General features: G+C 38.2%; 3 protein-coding genes and 1 long non-coding RNA gene across 4 annotated transcripts; 2 read left to right on the forward strand and 2 right to left on the reverse strand.

Moving 5' to 3' along the window:
• Window positions 1-115: 115 nt before the first annotated feature.
• Window positions 116-508, forward strand: LOC119767867. Its single transcript, XR_005277753.1, has 2 exons — window positions 116-374; window positions 425-508. It is a non-coding gene; the product is annotated as an uncharacterized LOC119767867 (long non-coding RNA).
• A 9228-nt stretch (window positions 509-9736) lies between these two features.
• LOC6043225 lies at window positions 9737-10468 on the reverse strand. The gene is made up of 3 exons (XM_001857673.2): window positions 10359-10468; window positions 10137-10298; window positions 9737-10079 (listed from the first exon to the last, which is right to left on the reverse strand). Exons 1-3 carry the CDS (start codon window positions 10431-10433, stop codon window positions 9744-9746), a joined length of 573 nt encoding a protein of 190 aa, XP_001857716.2. The 5' UTR covers window positions 10434-10468; the 3' UTR covers window positions 9737-9743.
• Window positions 10469-10829: 361 nt separating this feature from the next.
• Window positions 10830-11512, forward strand: LOC6043226. The gene is made up of 3 exons (XM_001857677.2): window positions 10830-10904; window positions 10962-11126; window positions 11177-11512. The coding sequence occupies exons 1-3, from the start codon at window positions 10830-10832 to the stop codon at window positions 11510-11512; spliced, it is 576 nt and encodes a 191-aa protein (XP_001857720.2).
• A 5766-nt stretch (window positions 11513-17278) lies between these two features.
• LOC6043227 (ATP-dependent Clp protease proteolytic subunit, mitochondrial) lies at window positions 17279-18226 on the reverse strand. Its single transcript, XM_001857680.2, has 2 exons — window positions 18061-18226; window positions 17279-17999 (listed from the first exon to the last, which is right to left on the reverse strand). Exons 1-2 carry the CDS (start codon window positions 18100-18102, stop codon window positions 17364-17366), a joined length of 678 nt encoding a protein of 225 aa, XP_001857723.2. The 5' UTR covers window positions 18103-18226; the 3' UTR covers window positions 17279-17363.
• Between the last annotated feature and the right edge of the window lie 2817 nt (window positions 18227-21043).

The following is a 21043-nucleotide window of genomic DNA, read 5'->3' on the forward strand; positions in this document are numbered from 1 at the left end:
GTAGGAGAACCAATAGCTTTCAGCTGTGCATTAGGGTGGTGTGTATATGGGAACAAGACGCTTGTTCAATAATTATTCTCTAGCAAATAAGTTTCTTTGTAACACTCCTCCAGGTCGTATTACCGGGGGGAGAATGTTGCGACGAGAATAACGTTCCACTACAGGTTTAGCCGAGTGGGAACAAATCTTTCTTAAGGGCATTACCAACTATTGGAAATGTAGAAAGGAGAAGTAAAAAGTAGGAAAAAGAAGATCGATAGAAAGGCAAAAGAAACGACCAGAAATCACAAGTACGACAAAGATCCGGCCAAGCCGATGCCATTTGAGAATTAACGTAGAAGTTGGTTAAAAAGTAATTCGCATACTGTAAAATTGTAAGTAAAGCTTCTACTATGATTGTATCCAACTAATGAATTAAATAAAGTTTTAGCTAATCACCAACTAAACACGGTTGCCCAGATTTGCTCAAAGAAATTCAGTGACGCTGACTCTACCTAATCTCAACACTCCCAAAAAAATATAAAAATCATTTATTAAAACAGTTTTTTTAAAAGTGGTCTGAACGTCAAAGTAATTTAAAACCGGTAAAGGCAATCGATTCTCCAGACAATTTTACATAAAAGTCTCCATATTGACCATGGTCCTATGTCCAATCCTTGGGAAGATACAGCGGTTTTAAAAATAAAAATGTTGAAAAAACGGTTTTTTTGGTGGTTTTTGGCAATCTCTATATGACAGACTTGGTTTTTCAGTCTCGTAAATATTTTTACCGGAAAGCTTGTCCAATTTCCCATAAGTTTGCCTGTGACAGCTTTTTGATTTGACTCGTTTTTATATTTACGTAAGCAAATTTACTATCCAGGTTTCTACCACACTGAAAAAAATATTCTATTTTCAGTTATTAGCAATGTAGTTAGCTTGTATCTGTAAGCCCAATTGAATCCAATTGAAATGCTGTCAAAGACAAACTTATGGGAAATTGGACGAGCTTTCCGGTAAAAATATTTACGAGACTGAAAAACCAAGTCTGTCATATAGAAATTGCCAAAAACCACAAAAGAACCCGTTTTTTCAACATTTTTATTTTTAAAACCGCTGTATCTTCCCAAGGATTGGACATAGGACCATGGTCAATATGGAGACTTTTATGTAAAATTGTCTGGAAAATTGATTGCCACTACCGGTTTAAAAAAAATGACGTTTAGACCACTTTAAAAAAAAAACATTTTTAATAAATTATTTTTGTATTTTTTTAGGAGAGACATACCATCCTGCATTTGTCGTCAGTCTTTTGGTAACATTTTAGGCTACTTCCTCAAAAAGTTTTAATGAAAAAAATCATGACATCACCTTTAAATTTAAGTTTTAGACTTAAAAATCAAAAAATTTCATAGATGTGGCGTGTATTTTTGTTTCAGTGCATTTTTTCGGAAATCTCGTCCAATTTCCTACAAGTTTGTCTTTGACCACTTTTTGATAAGACGCAACGGCTTCGAGATACAGAAATTTTTAAATTACAAAATACAAAAAATATTTTAATACCTTACGCCCTTCTCAAATGTTATTTTCGAGTACAATTGGCTCCATATACACAAAAATGGCTTATATAGGCCTAGGATAACATGTCATTGAAATTGGAGAGGGTCGGGTACAAAAGCACCAGAAAAAATCCTGATTTGAGCTGGAATTGCTCCAATCGATATACGGATGTTCGAAACTTCGGGTAATCGAGTCTGGACTGTATTAAATTAAGTTTACCGTCAGTGGGAAAGTACTCCAATCGTAATTTCTTAATAACAAAAATAATTTAAATAAAATTAAAAATCTTTTAACATAGAATTATTCTTTGACAGTTTACTAACATTTTCCCAAAATATGTTGGAATTTGATGAACTCTACCTAGATGCCAATCGTTTTAAAATAGGAGGGAGTGACATTGATACAAATGAAACTAAAATGATGCGCAAATACAAAGATATAGTAAAAAAACAAGTCAACCTATAGCGTTGCTTGTTCGAGGGAATCGTATTGGCATGCTACATTGTTTGAAGTAGAGATTTTCAATCGTTTGAGTACTTTTCAAACGATTCCCAAAAAATATTTAAAAAAAATATTTTTCCGGAGGACATTTGTGGCAAAAAATAAACGTATCTCAATTTTAGACATCTGCTAAATAACTGGATTTGTTCTACACAAAAAAAAATCTTGTTAATATTACATCTGGGAAGGGGTACATATTTTATGTCTGAATAAATGTGTAATTTTACCTCTGAAAATGTGTAATTTTACCTCTTTTCTGGTGTAATGTCACTTTTTCAGTCTAAATTGAGGTAAAATTACATCATTAAAAGGTAATATTCAACCTTCCAAAATTACAGTTCCAAATTTACATTATTTTTTACTGTGTAGGAACGAGATTTGGTCAGGTAAATCTTCTTAAGATGTCCCCGTAAAAATCACATTGACTCAATCTCACCCCGCAGTGTCACCCCCACTAACGGTACGTTAAAACAAAATAACTTCACTCTTCATAAATGTAAGGTCAAATCTGTCTGATTGATTGCTCTTTCCGATAGCCTTTCGTGCAAAATCAGGTCAAATGATTCTCCCATATTGGATTTATAAAAATACCATGTTCGTCCAATAAAGGAAGACAGTTGAACCAGTCTCAGAATAGCCCGTGCAAGCCAGCCGTTAACATTCAAGCCAAAATATTTTTCTTAAAATGTTCATGCACTGATGAGAGCTACTTCCAATCGTTGGAGGCTCGTCATTTCGTCGAGATCGGGCTATCTTGTCGCACTTGCATTTTGGGCTATGGACACATTTCAGGATAATGCACAGAACGGTCTGCCAAACCAACCGTGTTTGTTGCATTGCATTTTATTGTAAGCTCTAGTATTTGTTTATTCACGATCAAACATTCAAACGCGCTTTTTTTTTTAAACTACGAAAAACGACTTACAACAAGATAAAACGATCACGTCTTTTTATAGTCTATTTATAGTGGGTAAAAAGCATGAAAAACGATGTTAATTATATCAGAAAATGTAACATAAAAAGTTGTCAGTTTATTGAAATGAATATATGATAATTCCTTCCTAAATAAACCGAAGAAGAATATTTGTGACCCCCTTTGTCACTCTATGAGCAACGCAAAGTGGTGGTGAAATGGATGGGAAAGAAAACGGCAATTCGAGAGAAAAACGTTTTCATGCAATTTAAAATTTTAATTTTTATTCTGTACACTTTGCGATGCCTTTCGGCAGCAAATACTATACGATGTATCAACAATATGAAATGGCTCTGGGTTGAAACGGTGAACAATTCTCATTTTGGCTAGAAGACATTTTTAATTCACTAAGTTTTTTGTATTGTTATATATTTTGCTTGTTACTTTCGGTGACATCAGATAGCTCTAATTGAACGAAATAATGTTGTTTCATGGCAAAGATATCAAATCTGCAATACAGTTCTGTTCAACGGAACATTAAAACAATTGCATTAACAAAAAATAACGTTCAAAGTTTTTTTTTCATAAAATTATTTTTTTATAGATCCTTTTCGGTACAGGGGCCGTGTTAGGACCGAGTCGGTTTTTGTAATTACATTGTTAGCTAAAAGTAATTACAGAGGATCTTGTGTGTAAATGTTATAGTCAAGGCTAAAAACCCAAAAATAGCATGTCTAACGGCAAATCGTGTAACAGGCCAGGTTTTGATGGATCTAGGCTAAATCGACCCTGCTGAGTCCGAATATCGCGGTCACGAAGCCCGATTCCTTAAGGGAAGCGAGATATTCAAGATGGCGACCAATATGGCGGCTATTTAGAGAAGTCAACAATATCACAGTATGAAGGTTGTCGACGTGTCGATTTTAACTAATTTCGGGTCGCTGAACCCGAATATGACCATGAAAATCGGTCACGGCGATCCAGGAGCGTGTGATCCAAGATGGCGTCCAATATGGCGAATAGTGAATCTTCAAGTATTTTTAAACACCATGTAACAGGCTTGTGACCAATCAAATTTAACTAATTTGGGGTCGCTGAACCCGAATATGACCATGAAAATCGGTCACGGCGACCCAGTAGCGTGTAATCCAAGATGGCGTCCAATATGGCGAATAGTGAATCTTCAAGTATTTTAAACAACATGTAACAGGCTTGTGACCGATCAAATTTAACTAATTTGGGGTCGCTGAACCCGAATATGACCATGAAAATCGGTCATGGCGACCCAGTAGCGTGTAATCCAAGATGGCGTCCAATATGGCGAAGAGAGAATCTTCAAGTTGTCGACGCCATCTTGAATTACACGCTCCTGGGTCGCCATGACAAGCCTGTTACATGTTGTTTAATAATACTTGAAGATTCTCTCTTCGCCATATTGGACGCCATCTTGGATAACACGCTACTGGGTCGCCGTGACCGATTTTCATGGTCATATTCGGGTTCAGCGACCCCAAATTAGTTAAATTTGATCGGTCACAAGCCTGTTACATGTTGTTTAAAATACTTGAAGATTCACTATTCGCCATATTGGACGCCATCTTGGATTATACGCTCCTGGGTCGCCGTGACCGATTTTCATGGTCATATTCGGGTTCAGCGACCCGAAATTAGTTAAATTTGATCGGTCACAAGCCTGTTACATGTTGTTTAAAAATACTTGAAAATTCTCTCTTCGCCATATTGGACGCCATCTTGGATTACACGCTACTGGGTCGCCGTGACCGATTTTCATGGTCATATTCGGGTTAAGCGGTCCAAAATTAGTTAAAATCGACACGTCAACAACCTTTATACTGTGATATTGTTAACTTCTGTATATAGCCGCCATATTGGTCGCCATCTTGAATATCTCGCTGCTCTTAAGGAATTCGGCTTCGTGACCGCGATTTTCGGACTCAGCGGGGTCGATTTAGTCTAGATCCATCAAAACCTGGCCTGTTACATGATTTGCCGTTAGACACACGAAAATGAGCCCTTTTTCGATTTCGTGCCTTGACTATTAGTGAGAAGGGAGCCGATTACCCGCGGCCTACTCTGGGTTAGTAGGGAAGGGATTGATGTTAAAAGACAAGACGTGGGAAGGGAAGGGGGATTTTTTAGGGGTCTTGGTTGGCTCTGCTGGCCTTTGTTTTTGTCCTAACGTTCGAAGTTTAATGTATTTTTTGCAATTCCGTCGTGAAACTACTTACTTTTCCTGTCATTCTTGAACGACGAAATAGCCTACTTTTCTGTACCAAAAATAACAGAATCGAGTAGCAACACTTTTCGAAATAAATGCTGAAAAGTTCTACTTTTCAGCACTCAAATGGGTGCTGAAAAGTTGAACTTTTCAGCACTTGTTTCGAAAAGTAACACTTTTCAATATTTTTTTGATTTAAACGATTTATTGACAAAATACATGAAAATTTGACATAAAATTTCACTCAGTGTGTGTTTTTTAGAATTGCAAAAAATGTTGTATGGAACTCGTTGGAAAACTTGATTTTTTCAGCACTCTTCGTATTTATCCAACTCGGTGAACCTCGTTGGATAAATGTACGACTCGTGCTGAAAAAATCCTCTTTTTGCAACTTGTTGCATAAACTACTATTGTTTCACTTCTGCATTTAATGATGTATTTTTATAATGGAAAAAAAATATTTATCATATTTCGGCCCTCTGAATTACTCCTCCCCAACAGCAAAAAAACGGCACAATAATTGAGAGAAGACGGTCCAAACTGTAACCACAAACCCCCAAAGATCGAGCCCAGCAGGACGACCAGCCCCGGTTTGTGGCGGAATAAATAAATGCGTTTAATTACGATTCCAGATAGCAACGCACTGCGGGTTACGGAGCGGTCAACACAAAAAAATTGGGAAATTTTCCAACCATTCCGAAAGTGGTTTTCCCTCTCCCTTCCCCTTGCTGCACTGTTCCCCACACAATGTTCGAATTCATCCGGTGAACAGTTTCGGACCGAGTCCTTTTATTTCCCGAGCAGAGAGCATAGCAATGCATCAAACGGCTGACGTGATGATGATTTACAAAAAGGGACCTGAACCGGTGAGCAAGAAACGAACCCGTTGGAGAGACGAGGAGTGGTGGGACTTGTGCGGGGATGGGGATGGACAAAACGAGAGCAATTGTCCAATTCCGTGTGATGTTTCCAAAAGCAAATGCAGCCCCGCAACCGTCTTTTAGTGCTTTTTTAGGAAAATTAAGCCAAAAGAAGCCAAGCTGAAACGCACCACATGGAATGGTCAGGATTCCTTTTAAAAAGCGAGAAATGGAGGGCAATGGACGCGCGCGGTGAATGATCTGTGGGAAAAGTCATCATTAATATTTCGGAATGGAAGGGCGAGGTGGGGGCTTTTTCTCATTAAAAGAATTCTTTTTTTTTCCTCTGATGGTTGTAATTGTTAGCACAAAATTATGGAAACATTTCACATTTCTCGGACTTTGCAGGCTGCTTAAATTGAAACTCACGTACAACGATGGGGCAGGCACATTTTGGAAGGTTTTTAAGATGGCAGGAGAAATTCAACTGAATTTTAAGATACAATCAATTTAATTCCCCAGTTGCAACTACTTTTAAGAAACAATCATATAAATTTATTGTTGAAACGTATTACAAATAATATTACAAAAATGATTACAGAAAAAATAACTGTTAGGGAAAGACACATATTAAAATGAGTGGTAAGGCTAAATGTCTTATTGTAACAAATTTTAAATGACACCTCCGGTGGAATAACTATGGCAAGCATTTAAATTAAAAAAAATGCATTTGCAAAGATTTTTTTTTCCTTTTTATTAAATTTCTTTTTATGGTTGTTGTACATTGAAAGAAGATTTGTTCTGAATTGCCGAGCCATCAGGCTTATACAGAGTTCCAGAAAGCCCAAACATGATCTTCAGACCGTGAACTGAGGCGGATCAAGACTTTAGTCTGAATAGAACACCGATTTTACTAGACCAAATCTGTTTCTACTGGAGCACCCAAATCATTAAAAACATTGGCAAAGTCACATAAAACAAGTTTAACTTCCAACCCTGAAATTTTCTAAAATTTGAAGAGTTCTTCTTTCCAATCCTTTTTTAAAGATCAAAAATCGGTTGGAAAATTGATTTTTGGCGATTTTTTAGATCGAAGCCCGTCTAAAGGCGGGGTTAGGTTGTAGAGGGTTAATTTAATCTCAAATAATTGAGCATAACATACTAAACAAGTCTAGCATCCAAATTTGAAACAACGAACAATACAACAATTAAAATGTTTGCTAAAAAACACACATTATTGATCTTTTTATTTACAGTGGCAGTGCGTGGCCGAATGGTTACGCTGTCCGCTTTGTAAGCGGATGATTCTGGGTTGGATTCCCATCTGCTGCAACCTTCCATCGGATGAGGAAGTAAAATGTCGGTCCCGGCCTTGGTTGTTAGGCCGTTAAGTCATTCCAGGTGTAGGAGTCGTCTCCATGCCATAAGTACAAACAACACACCAAACCAAGCCTACTCCGGTGGAATCGCTGGCGGCGGTTGGACTCGCAATCCAAAGGTTACCAGTTCAAACACTGGGGTGGAAGGTTCCTTGGAGTAGAAAGAGGTTTGGGTGCTCTCCCCATTCAACCCTTCGGACTCCTAGGTTCGAGCAGAAACTTGCAATAGAGACCACAAAAGACCCGGGGGTCGTTAATGTAGATGGTTTGATTTGATTTTGATTTACAATATTATCACCTGACCTCAAAATAAGTACGAGATCTCTTGTGAGTTTTAATAAGACTAATACAAATGTGATTTAGTGTAAACGGTACAATTTATAACCAAAACACACAAAAATATGTTGATTCGGTTGAAATCCAAAATTCATAAATGTGACTTACAGTTGAGCATAAACCCAACCAATTACACTTTTCTGTAGTGATTTATACACTCAATGGGTTCCAGAAACATTTCTCAAAAAAGAATTCATCGAAAAAATGATCTGAATATCAAAAACATTGCGGTTTTTGGGAAAGGGGTGTGCAATTTTATCAGAAAATCTCCCAAATTTTCAATAAAACCTTTATAACTTTTTTCCCTTATTTTCAATCACTTTGCGTGCTTCGGGAAAAATTTTCCTTGCATCATTTCCCATATGAAATGATATGATCTGAATCATAAATCATGTCTATGTAGACTCATAACAATACTAAATTGAAATAGACGAAATTTGGCCCCATAGGAAAAAAGTTCAAAAACTTCAAATAAGGATAACTTTGACTTTTCCCGACCAAAGATTTTCGTTCGCCCCGCAAATGAACGGGGATGTTCCACACTTTCATATGTATATGACAGTTTTCTTGCTATTTCTCAAAAAATACTACCCCTCGGAAAAAGACGCCGTGCAATGCGTTAACCAAAAACATCACAAGCGTGTAGGCCAGATCCTTGCGCATCTTTTGGTATATATAACATTGAAGTTTGGAGTACGCAAGTATCTGGTCTACACGCCAGTGATGTTTTTGGTAAAGGCATTGGTGGCCAAAGTGCCTCAAAAATAGACATTTTTGAAAAAATGTATTTTTACTGGTTAAATCCCATTTAAAATTGAAGGGCGGAGCGCCAGCTCCTGTTACGTCCAATCAAGCTCATATTTGGGATTTAGGCTCAGTATGCCCACCGGAACAAACCCCTGAATGCTCGCCAAAAAGTCACTTTTGTTACATCCTAGTGCACATGCAGCAATTTTATTTGAAAGGAGAATAAAACAAAAAAAAATCTTGCCCCCGAACGGAGAACTTTTTTTCGGTTTATGCTTTTTTTCAAATTGAATTGCTGTAAGTACCTATTTATTCTAATATTTGTATTTTGAGAAGGATTTACGGATCAATTTGGTGTTTTCGGAAAAGTTGTAAGTAATGATCGGAGTTTTCTTTTTTTTCGATGGACAGATAATGTTTTAGTATGAATTTTGAAACACTTTACCAAACTTTTGAATATTAATTAGCTGGATTAAATGAAATTACAGTCATTCCAAATATTCGGAACGGTTTACAGATCGGCCAATGTTCGAAAAATCATAGAAAATCGATAGTTGAACATAATGATTTGCTTTTACCTTCGGCGAAAGTTTTTCTTGTGATCTTTCCATTGATGTTTCGACCGATTGTAACTTTTTACTTTTTATATAATTTTTTAAACATTGACCTTTGAAATCCACAAATTCGGAACACTCTTTTCTTACGGATGTAAACAAACTTTGGTTCTCTCCAGGAGTACATATTTTTACAAAATAATGACTTCACACACTGAAACCTATGAAACTTATGCTTATTGATGTTTTATACATGGTCTGATAACGTTTTTTTGTGTGAAAATATCAGTTAAATTCCGGTGTTCCACAATTGTGGGAGGCACAACAAGATCCCACAATTATGGAACTGGCAATTTGGAGGCAATGTGTTGCAGCTCTGGATAAAATAGTCTTGAAATGAGGTTTTTTGTTCAATGGTATTACTTTTACTATAGTGAAATAGCAAGAGAATGGCCAAATGAAGGTCCTAAAAATAGTAGGGTCGACAGAAAAGCTGCATTTGGCATGTTATTGACAAATTATCACAAAAGTTTTCTGATTTTGTGAGATGACTGTACCCGAGAAAAAGACGGTTAGGCTATAAAATACTTTTTCAATAATAATAAAATTTTAAAGCAATTTTCTGATATTTATTAGCAACTTAACTCAGCAAATATTTTAAACTCGTTAAATAAGTTACGGTTTCTCATACCACCCGACGGAGCAATCCCCAGCAAGGCAGTACAAGTCCTTCTTGCTAGTTTTCCCCTTCAAGGCCAGCTTGTGATGAGTCTGCCAGCGATATCCTTCGATGGGAAATGTGGTGAAAAACTTCAGATTCATCGCACAGTTTTCGAACGTGTACAGGCCCGGTTTAATCGGACAGTGTGGGGTCGGTTTGATTCCTTTGAAAAACGACGCCAGCAAACCATTTTCGTCGTTGATGTACGTACAGATGCGGGACAGGGTGATCGTTTCAAAATGCTGACAGGACTTCATATCCAGCGAGCATCGATTGGCGATGATGGTAAACTGTAAAGGTTTGATTAAGGCATCTGTTTCGCTGATAAAGAAATAATTCATTTATACCTCCAAAGGCTCTTGAATTGTTTCGGTGACGGTGAAATTTCCGTAAAAATGAACCACATTATTCTTTATCGAATAGTTCAATGTTTTGAAATCGAGAACATACTGATCAGAGTTTGAAGCGTTGCAGGTCGCCATTTTCAAATCGTAAAATTCTTTCACTCGCTGTAATTGGTGGAAACGTTTGTAACATTGTATTACACAATACATTAAAGTTTTACTTACCATGGTACTGCAAAGATGCAAATAGAACGACATTTTCAGTAACAACCAGAACATATTGTTCTGTCCTTTAAACATTCTTATGATTTATTTCACGTGTTAAACTTGTGTGTAAGAATGACAACTACTGAACACAAGAGCACTGAGAAAGTGGCCGCTTTTATTGCAAATTTCCACGATCTCCACCATAACGGTTTAACAACTCAAAATTATCTAATTATTCATAATTGAGTCGCACATTCACATATTGCACGGTACATTACTCAAATGATGGAGATCTCAACTTAGAGATTTGCAAATGGTTCGAACTCAAATATCAGAAATATGTCCGAGCAAATTTCCCCTGCTACGGAAATGCTTAAAATGATTTAATTTGGCTGCTTTAATTACACTAAAATGCACACATCACATTATAAGGGTACGGTCACGTTACCAAGTTTTTCACATTTTTGTGTGCCACATAGAAGGTACAACATGTTTCTAAAGCTTCACAGTTCTATTCTCGTTTCGTTTATTCTCCTACTATGCATACAAATAATTTCGAACGCTGTAAGTATCAAACTTTAGTTGTCATACATTGTAACTCAGTTTTACCGCTTATCTCAGCGTGTCAAGGAGTTCTTCGACATTGAAATGGCCACGTGTACCAATCCAAACACCGAAAAATTCCTAATTCAATTTCCTGGTGCAATAAACCACACATTCAAGGACAACATGGTCAGTTTGCACGGAAACTTTACCGTAACGGAAGTGATTCAGGAACCACTGGAGGTGAGAAAAAGTCCAAAATAATATGTTTAAAACTTTACCCGCTTCATCAGTTCATAGTGGTCGCCCACCGGTGCACGATGAACATGAAAACGTGCGAACCGTTCAACACGATCGCCCTGTCCCGCATCTGTACGTACATCAACGACGAAAACGGAATGCTGGCGTCGTTTTTCAGGACGATGGAACCGAACCTGCGGTGTCCGATACGGCCGGGCCTGTACCGGTTCGTGAATTCGACGATGAATTTGAAATTTTTCACCGCATTTCCCATCGAGGGCTACCGTTGGCAGGCTAGCCTCAAGTTGTACTCCAAGGAGAAGGGCATCAAACGGGAGCTGTACTGCCTTTCCGGACACGCTTCGATGAAGTGGGTTAAGAAAGCTTAACAATATAGGGGGAAAGGGGGTAATATGCACCCCTTAAGGGAAAACTGTGATTTCTCAACCATAACAGCATTTCTTTGAAAGAATTTCGTTAGATGTTCATAAATAACTATTATTCAACGTCATCCAAGTGAAAAAAGTCATTAAAAACCTCAAAATTGTTTAAAAATAACAGATTTCTAAAAATATGTTTGATTCATTTCAAGCAACAATGCGGGGCAATATGCACCGCAACATTGGGGCAAAATACACTACAACAACGGGGCAAAATGCACCACAACATGGGGCAAAATGCACCGGCTAAAAGCAGTTTTCACTAGTCACCACTAGATGACACCGCTGTTTTTACAAAGGAGCTTCACTGCGGTGCATTTTGCCCCGACTACGTTTTTTGTAGAAAATTTACTTAAAAATGCATTTTTTGATGTTTTTGGACTCATCTATCTACACAATAATGAAGATTATGGCAAAAACTATATACCTCAACACTTACAATAACAATGAATGCTTTTTATACTGTCCAAAAATCAAAATGAAAGTTCATTGAAAATTAGATGAAAACACAACATTTTAAAGTTTTGCAAATAACTTAAGCTGTTTTTATACCACGATGCTCAAATTTTTCCAGCATGGTTTTGCAGTGTTACGCCTCCAATTTCTATGATTTTCCACACGAAAAATTCTTTCAAATACCGAGAAAAGCAGGGGGTGCATTTTGTCCCGGGGGTGCATATTACCCCCTCTCCCCCTATAGGTTGCGGTTTAAAATTTTATGTTTGCTATTAAATAAACCTAACATCGTGGATGTTAATTGCTATTAGTAAAACTAATCAATAGCAGCCTTAACATAATAATACGTGGGTCATTTCGTGTCAACTGGGAACACTTTTGGACTCGACCTTCACCGATTTTGACCAAACTTGGAGGGAAGTTCATCTATCGATAGTTAACAGAAATCCCAAGTTTGGTAGACCAAAAACATTTCAACCCTTAAATGCCTTCCAATATTGTTTCTTTCCAGTTTATGGTTTGAAATGTGATTTTCACCCATTCCTTAATTTTATATATTTTTTATTTGATCACCATCGTGTTTCCCGGACAATTTTACAAAAGAATCGATCTCAAACTAAACCAAACCATTGCCGAGAAACATCCCTTCAAAAATAAAAACTTTGAATTTCCTATGCAAAACTGGTTGCGCCATGTAGGGGAAGGTGGGGCAAGACGACCATATGGGACAAGAGGAACAATCGCTCGTGCGGCCGTAATTTTTACAATTTTGATTGTGTCCAGTATGAGGAATTGTTGCTAGCAATGCAATTATTTGATTCTACTACCACATAACCGCCAAAACGACGTAAACGCCAAGGGGCATAACATTGAATGAAGTTTTTTTTCGAAACCATAGTCTTCTTATAATTTTTGGAATGTACAAAATAAAGCTTGCTATTTTTCCTAGATCAGTAGTGTCCCTACCAATGACTAGCACCTATTATGATGTATGATTTATATTAGGGTTATTTTTGTTGAGAGCTTTTAAAAAATAGTGTTCAGGTGGGGGAAGTGTACCATATGGATTGTTAGTATGAAAAAAATTACTTAAAAACTGATAAACAGCAGTTAAAAAAAAATGTCCACGCAAAATACAGTGATATTATGCAAAAAGTACTATTTATCATCTCAGTATTTTGTTTTTTCGTAAAAGTTATCAAATTTATAGTAAATATTATTATCTAATCTAAACATGAAAGAAACGTTTCAAATACATTCTAATCTGATGAATCTAAGTGATAACAGTTCAATTGTTAGCAAATTAACATGGTGTTTCATGCATTGTTCCTCTTGCCCCAACGGGTTGTTCGTCTTGCCCTAGGGGTTAATCACTTCGAGTATACTGCATACGCGTATCATACGCACATAATATTCTTATTGTCTGCATACCGTATTGACGATATAGACCCCATATTCGTCGTATTTGAGGTCATATCTACCCTGATATCAGCGTGAATATCATACGCGCATAATACTCGCGCAGTATTCCTTGGCTGCATACCATATCGACTCCAATATTGGCTTCATATTGGCGCAATATCAGAAGGGAATTTCCCTTTGGTCTTGCCCCACTAGTTGTGTAGAACGTACGGAAAATCAAAAATGTTAAAATCATTTTTTACATTAAAAAACAGGATTTAAAAAAATGTTCTATCAATGTCTTAGTCAAGAACTGGATTTTTTAACGTTTTGAATGGGTTATAAGGAGGATTTCCTTAGCTTGTTACACTTGCCCCACTTTCCCCTACGAGTGCATTGAATTGCAAACTCCTGAAAGTAGGCGTTCTTCAAAGAAGGGAAACTGTTTTGACTTGTGATAACTAATGTTCCCTTTAATGAATCATTTTTCATTTTTTATAGAAGAGCAATTCTCTAAGATTTCGGTCATTCGATTTTTTTTTGTATTTTTTAATTCGGCTGAAACTTTTTTGGTGCCTTCGGTATGCCTAAAGAATTCATTTTGCAATATTAGTTTGTCGATATAATTTTCCATACAAATTTGGCAGCTGTCCATACAACAATGATATTTCAAAATTTAAAAATCTGTATTTTTTGAAGGAAGTTTTTTGATTGATTTTATGTCTTCGGCAAAGTTTTAGGTAGGGATAAGGACTACACTGAAAAAAAATATACACAGTAATTTTTTTGGGATTTTTTATTTTATTTGTCAATAAAACTTGATTTGCAAAAAAAACACTATTTTTATTTTTATTTTTTTTTTCATTTTCTGGTATGTTTTAGGGGTCACCAAATGCCAACTTTTTAGAAATTTCCAGAACGGGCAAAAAATCTTCGACCGAGTTATGATTTTTTGAATCAATACTGATTTTTTTTCAGAAAGTCGAAATATTGGTCGCAATTTTTTTAAATTAGTGCCCATGTTTGCCACTTTTGAAAAAAAAATATTTTTGAGAGGGTGAGAAAATTCTCTATATTTTTCTTTTTTGAACTTTGTTGATACGAACCTTAGTTGCTGAGATATTGCCATGCAAAGGTTTAAAAACTGGAAAAATGATGTTTTCTTAGTTTCGACCAAACAATCCACCAATGGAATACCCGATTCGAGTGGTAGTTTGACAGTTCGCTCCATAAGAAACACATTGCTTACTACCAATCGCGTCGGGTACTCCATAGAGTTATCTAAGCCCGCTCTCACACACACTACCACGCCATTGATTTTGCTGGCTGGTACAAAATTTAACCTCAATCTTTTTCGTGTACGTACACGCAATACATGCGCACGTAGATAACTCTATTACTAATGTCTAATGCAGGGATGCCAGATGGTTTTCTAAAAATGTCTGTGAAAAAGTTTGTGTACAGTCATCCCTCATATTCGGAACAGTTTACAGATCTGCCAATGTTCAACAAATCATAGAAAATCGATAATTGAACATAATGATTTGGTTTTTCCTTCATTTGAAAGCTTTTCTTGTGATCTTTCGTTTGATGAATAGACCGGCTGTACATTTTTACGTTTTATATCAAGTTTTTAAAGAAAAACATTGTCCCTTGAAATCCACAAATTCGAAACACTTTTTTCTTACGATGTAAACAAACTTTTTTTTCTCTCCAGGAGTACATATTTTTTACAAAAAAAATGATTTCACACTCTGAAACCAATAAAACTCAAGCTTAGTGATGTTTTAAACATGGTCTGATAACTTTTTTGTGAAAATATCAGTTAAATTCAGGTGTTCCACAATTGTGGGAGACACAATAACATCCCACAATCATGGAACAGGCAATTTGGAGGCAGTGTTTGCTGCTCTTAATAAAATAGTCTTTAAATGAGATTTTTTGCTCAAAAAGTACTAGTTTTACTAGTGAAATGGCAAGAGAATGTCCAAATAAAGGTCCTAAAAATAGCAGGGACGACAGAAAAGTTGCATTTTGCATCCTATTGACAAATTACTACAAAAGTGTTCCGAATTTGTGGGTGTTCCGAATATGTGGGATGACTGTATGTCTGTTTAATTGTCTAAAATTCAAATATTCCAAATTACAGTCATAGCAATCCATAAGATATTGCCTTTTTGAGCATTTGAAGACAAGCGAAATAAATTTCGGTTGATATTTTTACAAAACAATAATTTAATGATGTTTTTTAAAAGTCTAAGCATCTCAAAAAATGTCTGGCACAAGCTCAAATGTCTATGAAACACAGACAAATCTGTGTATCTGGCATCCTTGGTCTAATGTCAACGTCGTCGTGCTGTCTTGTCGCAACCGCCATTTCGACGTTCCGAGAAAAACGCGTTTTAATATTTGACCTTGAATCAACAAAACGAAAACACGCAATGTAAACAATAACAAAAACGTTTTGTTTGACTGACCATTCTGTGCACTGTCCCGAAGTTTGGTTGAAGTTGGTTGCTGGAGTCCCGAATTATAATTACAAATGTTTACGGTAGTCTAACTTGTACGTGCGTCAAACGCGTTCTAACCTGAAATACCTTTGGCCATTTGTCACACTTACATCAATTTTCAGGGAGTGACAAGATTGAAACTACTTTCATATGTAAAGTGACAAGATGCACGGTGTTTTTTCCGGATATCGTTGAATATCTCAGGATTGAAATCGACTTTTGAGGATATGTGAAGGTAAAATGGTGAGGCATTATGAGCTGCACAAAATGGCGTCCTTAACTCAATTTGGCCCAAAATGCACGTATGACAAGTTAGCACAACGGCGACGAACTAATAGTCCGATTTGCAATGTTGAAACATGAAACATTTGTGAAATTTTCCAATCTTTTCGAAAACAATATTTTCAAAATTTTTAAATCAATTCTAACATTTCAAAAGGACCAAACGGAATGTTAAGCCCTATTGAATTGTTAGACTTCATTTAAAAAAAATAAAACTAACCTATAGGAAATGGTAATATTCAAACAATTACCGAAATTAAACGTTACCGCTTAGAAGCCATATGCAGATATAAAATCAAAGGCCATGAAAATGACGTGGTTTTTACTCCAACGCAGTCGAACATGAAGCATCAAGTTAATTACAGCACGTTGCTTATTTTAATAGCAGCCACATTTTTCACAGTTGGCTCCAGTGCTGTGAGTAGTTCTTTAATTAGTTATCCTAAAAAAGTCAACTAATGTTGTAAATTTTCTTCAGAGAGTTAAACAGTTTGCCGATATGAAAATTGCAACGTGCACCAATCAGGAGAGTGATAAATATAGCATTGATTTTCCCGGATCCCACAATTTCACCGTGAACAACAACGTTGTGAATTTTCACGGCAATTTAACGGTTTCTGAAAAAGTTAAAGATTCATTGGAGGTAAACGTTGTGTTATTCTAACTGTCCTATCACTCTTATGTGATTTACCGATCCTATTTTGTTACTAGCTCACACTTGCCCTTTTTCGCTGCTCAATGGATATGAAAAAGTGCGAATATTTTACCACCATTCCTGTGCCACGTGCTTGTGACCACATCAACGACGAAAGAGCTCTGCTGGCGACGTTTTTCAAGGGCATGGAACCGCCGATGCGTTGTCCTATCAAGCCGGGAATCAACAGGTTTGAAAATTCGACGATTGATTTGAACTTTTTTACCACTTTTCCTCTGGAAGGGTATCGTTGGCAGAGCAGACTGAGGCTGTACACCAGGGAAGGTTCAGTTAAAAGGGAAGTTTACTGTCTGGACATGCACTGCACGGTGAAATGGTTTAGGAATCCTACGAAATATATTGGGCTGGGCGATAGTTGTGTCTAATGATTTATTCTGGAATTACGGATTACATTTAAAATCTGAAAAATTCAACATAAATTATGTTTGAAATGCTCTCACGAAGAACCCTCGGTGGACGACGGCGGATGCTCGAGTACGGTGTCGATAATGCCCAGCGTTTGCGCTTCCTCCGGGTTGAGGAATGTGTCGCGTTCCATCTTGGCCAGCAGTGTTTCGTACGGCGATTTCGTATGCTTGGCATAAATTTCAGTCAGTTGCTTTTTCAGCTTGAGAATCTCTTCCGCTTGAATCTGGATATCGGTGGCCTGACCCTGCGCCCCACCAGAAGGTTGATGAATCATAATCCGTGCATTTGGCAACGAGTGACGCATTCCGGGTGCTCCGGCAGCCAACAGCAGCGAACCCATGGAACAGGCCTGGCCAACGCACCATGTGGCGACCGGCGGTTTCACGTACTGCATCGTGTCGTAAATGGCCAGTCCAGCCGTCACGCTGCCTCCGGGTGAGTTAATGTACATGTGGATGGGTTTTGTGCCGTTTTCCGACTGGAGGAACAAAAGTTGTGCCACAATTAACGAGCTAAGATCGTCATGAATGGGACCCATCAGGCAGATGATCCGTTCCTTCAACAGCCGGGAGAAGATGTCGTAAGCTCGTTCACCGCGGCCGGTTTGTTCCACGACAATGGGAACCAGATTGAGCAATCGGCTTGCGGACGTGTGCAAATTTCGCTGAAAATTATCATCACTTTCATCATCAGCCTTTCCCCACAAACTTCATCGATTTACTCACCGTTCCCACGCAGGCACTCACCAAAGACTTGAGGCGCATCATTTTAAGGGCAGTTTTGTTTTATAAACTTATGCTAATCAAAGAAAAAACTCAAATTTCCTTGAGATAAGCCGAAAAAGATGGTAAAAATTTATAAACACCGTTTCGCAATCACAACAGACGGATTGACAGATGGAATCCGGCCCACAAATGCAGGGCTGGAATCAGTCGGCCAGCCTAAGAAAGGGTGGTGAATTTAGCCACAGACAACAGACGTTTGGGCTCGATTCTTACCTTGTGTAAATCATTGCAACGGTTTTTTAGTTGTGGCAATCCGTTTGTGGCGCTGCAGTCGCTTTGCCCTGACACATTGCCCGCTGTCAAAATATCGCTTTCCGCCTACTGTCATTTTCGTTTCGCCATAAGATTTGTCGGTTTTCAACGTTTGTTTGTTGTTCGTTTGTTCTGGATGAAAAGTTGATTTCGGCCGATTTCAGCAAAATCTCTCGCGCTTGCAGCTGCTTGACAAATGTGAGGCAACCAAAGTGGCCAATCTGGTTCCTGAACCGATTTTAGCACCGACGGATAGCCGATTGGTGTACGGCGTCTTTATGGAGAAGGTGTGCAAACGACCGACGTTCCAATCAAGATTCCCTCGGAAAATACGGTCGCCCGGTAACATTTGAAGAACCACAAGTCGCACAAGGCCATCGGTTTAATCTCTACTGATCCTTACTTGACCAAATACGACACCGCTTTGGCACTGACGGAAGAGGATAGGAAGGGGAAGGGTGGGGGTTGGAGGATCGCTTGAACTGGATATCCGGTGGGGGAAACTGACGTGCCGGGGGGAACATTCGAGATGGCGACGAGGGTTCGCCGGAAGTGTCGGCACTAGAAGATGGTGTGGTTTTCGAGGGCGTTGAAGAGGTTGGTGTCTTGGAGGTGAGGGGTGAGGTGTTCGTGGAAGCTAGTTTGTCGGTTCCGGAGATAATCTTCGGAATGCGGTCGTTCGGGGCCAAAACGTTTACGAGGTCTTGCTGACGGCGCCGATGACTTTCACAATTTGTCGTGTCATAACGTGCTGTTTCTCCATCTTCGACAGTTCCGGATTGTTTCATTTCTGGTCCGGAACCATCTTTTTTCCTCTGAGAAACGTTTTCCCACCAGGTCTCCTTTCTCTTTCGCTCTCCTCTTTAGGTTTTGTTGATAAACATAACCAGCAAGAATTTGACAGCCTCAAGCGCGGCCTTGGTTGCTGTGTTTAAAAAAGCATCAGGCTAGACTCTTATTTTAATATCGATAATTAAATGGAAAAAATACATCCATATGCTCGTAAATCGCGTTGATTAATTATTTAAGTAGATTTACTACAGCATAAAAACGTAATCTTTACCTATTTACATGTTTTTTCGAAAAATTGAAATAATATATTTTTAATATATTTCTAGGTGATGCATTTTCAAACACACCTTCTCAGAAAACCATCATGGCTGCTTTAGAGAGTGGCAATAGGCTAACAGATGGCGCTAGTAGATTAGCAGGATGCGGCAGCCATGTTTTTACACAAGATTTTCAAATTATTTTGTTCTAGCCGCTACGTCTGTTGTCTGTGATTTAGCCGAGACACACTCGATTGCACGTTTGTCTCGTTCTGTGCAAATTTTACAAAATAAAAAAAGCGTTTTCTATCTTTTATTCCTTCCAAAAGATGTTATTGTACGATCAGTTCCTAGCTGGACACGTTCACTGGAAACGACCGGCGACTCAGTGACCGACGAAATAGGCGGCGGGTCAGATGCGGGCATAAAAATGTCAAAATCTCTTCCCCCCTCACTTCGTCTCACCATCCAGCTGCAGCTTTGTTGACAAACAAACGGAGCACGCGGTCGCATGATGGCGGCATCGAGCCAGAATTAGGGGTGATCATGTGATTAAGAATGAAAGTTTTTTCAAGAAAAATAATATTTTTCCGACCGTATAAAAAAATTGCGAGCATGTTCAAACAATTATTCCTGATGTCGGAGAAGTGATAAAAAAGCAAAATTTTAATCCTTAATTTTTCTATAAATTGAATTTTTTTCACGCCAACTTGGAACCCCTAGGTCTATCCACGACCGTTTCCCAAAAATTGAAATTCTACTTTGAATCAAGGCACCGCAATTGCATAGCAAGTGCTCTGATGTTTCAGTTTGAGCATGAGCATGAGCATGAGCATGGTTGACTGCCAATGAGCTGCTACTCCGTTATTGACGGATCAGCTGAAGTTACACAATGAACCAACAGATGAATAGTGGGAGCTAATCATCCTCACTGTATAACCCCTGAAGATCTCTGCTTTAAGTCAATACCGGCGCCCCCCCAAGGAGATGCAGTTCAACAAAGGTAGGAATGTTAGTCCGATAGTTGAAGTTGCAGACTCATCAGACACAGAGTTTGTCGCTCTATACCTGTTGACACCGCATGAGACCGTTGAATCCACAGCATCTCCTTCAAGCATCACGGGAAGTGGGGAATTGTGTTAGTAGGGGAAGGAAAGGGAAGGTCAGGATTCATCTTGGTAGATGATATGACCAGAAAGTGAAACAATCGTTGCCTTCCGAGCTACGACGCTATGAGAAGGACTTATCAATCGCGTATTGTTTTACTTCTTACCGCCGGCGTGCCATCCGAGCAACGATGCTTTGGGAAGGACTTTCAAAACGAAATGAATTTTGAATAAACGTATTATTCGGTGATGTACAATTTAGGATAGATCAGGATTCATTTTTGTAAGATGATATGACCAAAAAATGAAACATTATCGCTGCCTACCGAGTTGCGACGCTTTGAGAAGGACTTATCAATTCCTCAATCGCGTATTATGTTTAACTTCTTACCGCCGGCGTGCCATCCGAGCAACGATGCTATGGGATGGGCTTTCAAAACGAAATGAAAATATAACATATAATTCAACGACGCGAATCTCTATTTCAATGCTTTCCCGATCTATTTCTCGCGGGTT

Source organism: Culex quinquefasciatus, chromosome 2, assembly GCF_015732765.1.
Source record: "Culex quinquefasciatus strain JHB chromosome 2, VPISU_Cqui_1.0_pri_paternal, whole genome shotgun sequence".
Taxonomy (NCBI): Eukaryota; Metazoa; Arthropoda; class Insecta; order Diptera; family Culicidae; genus Culex; species Culex quinquefasciatus.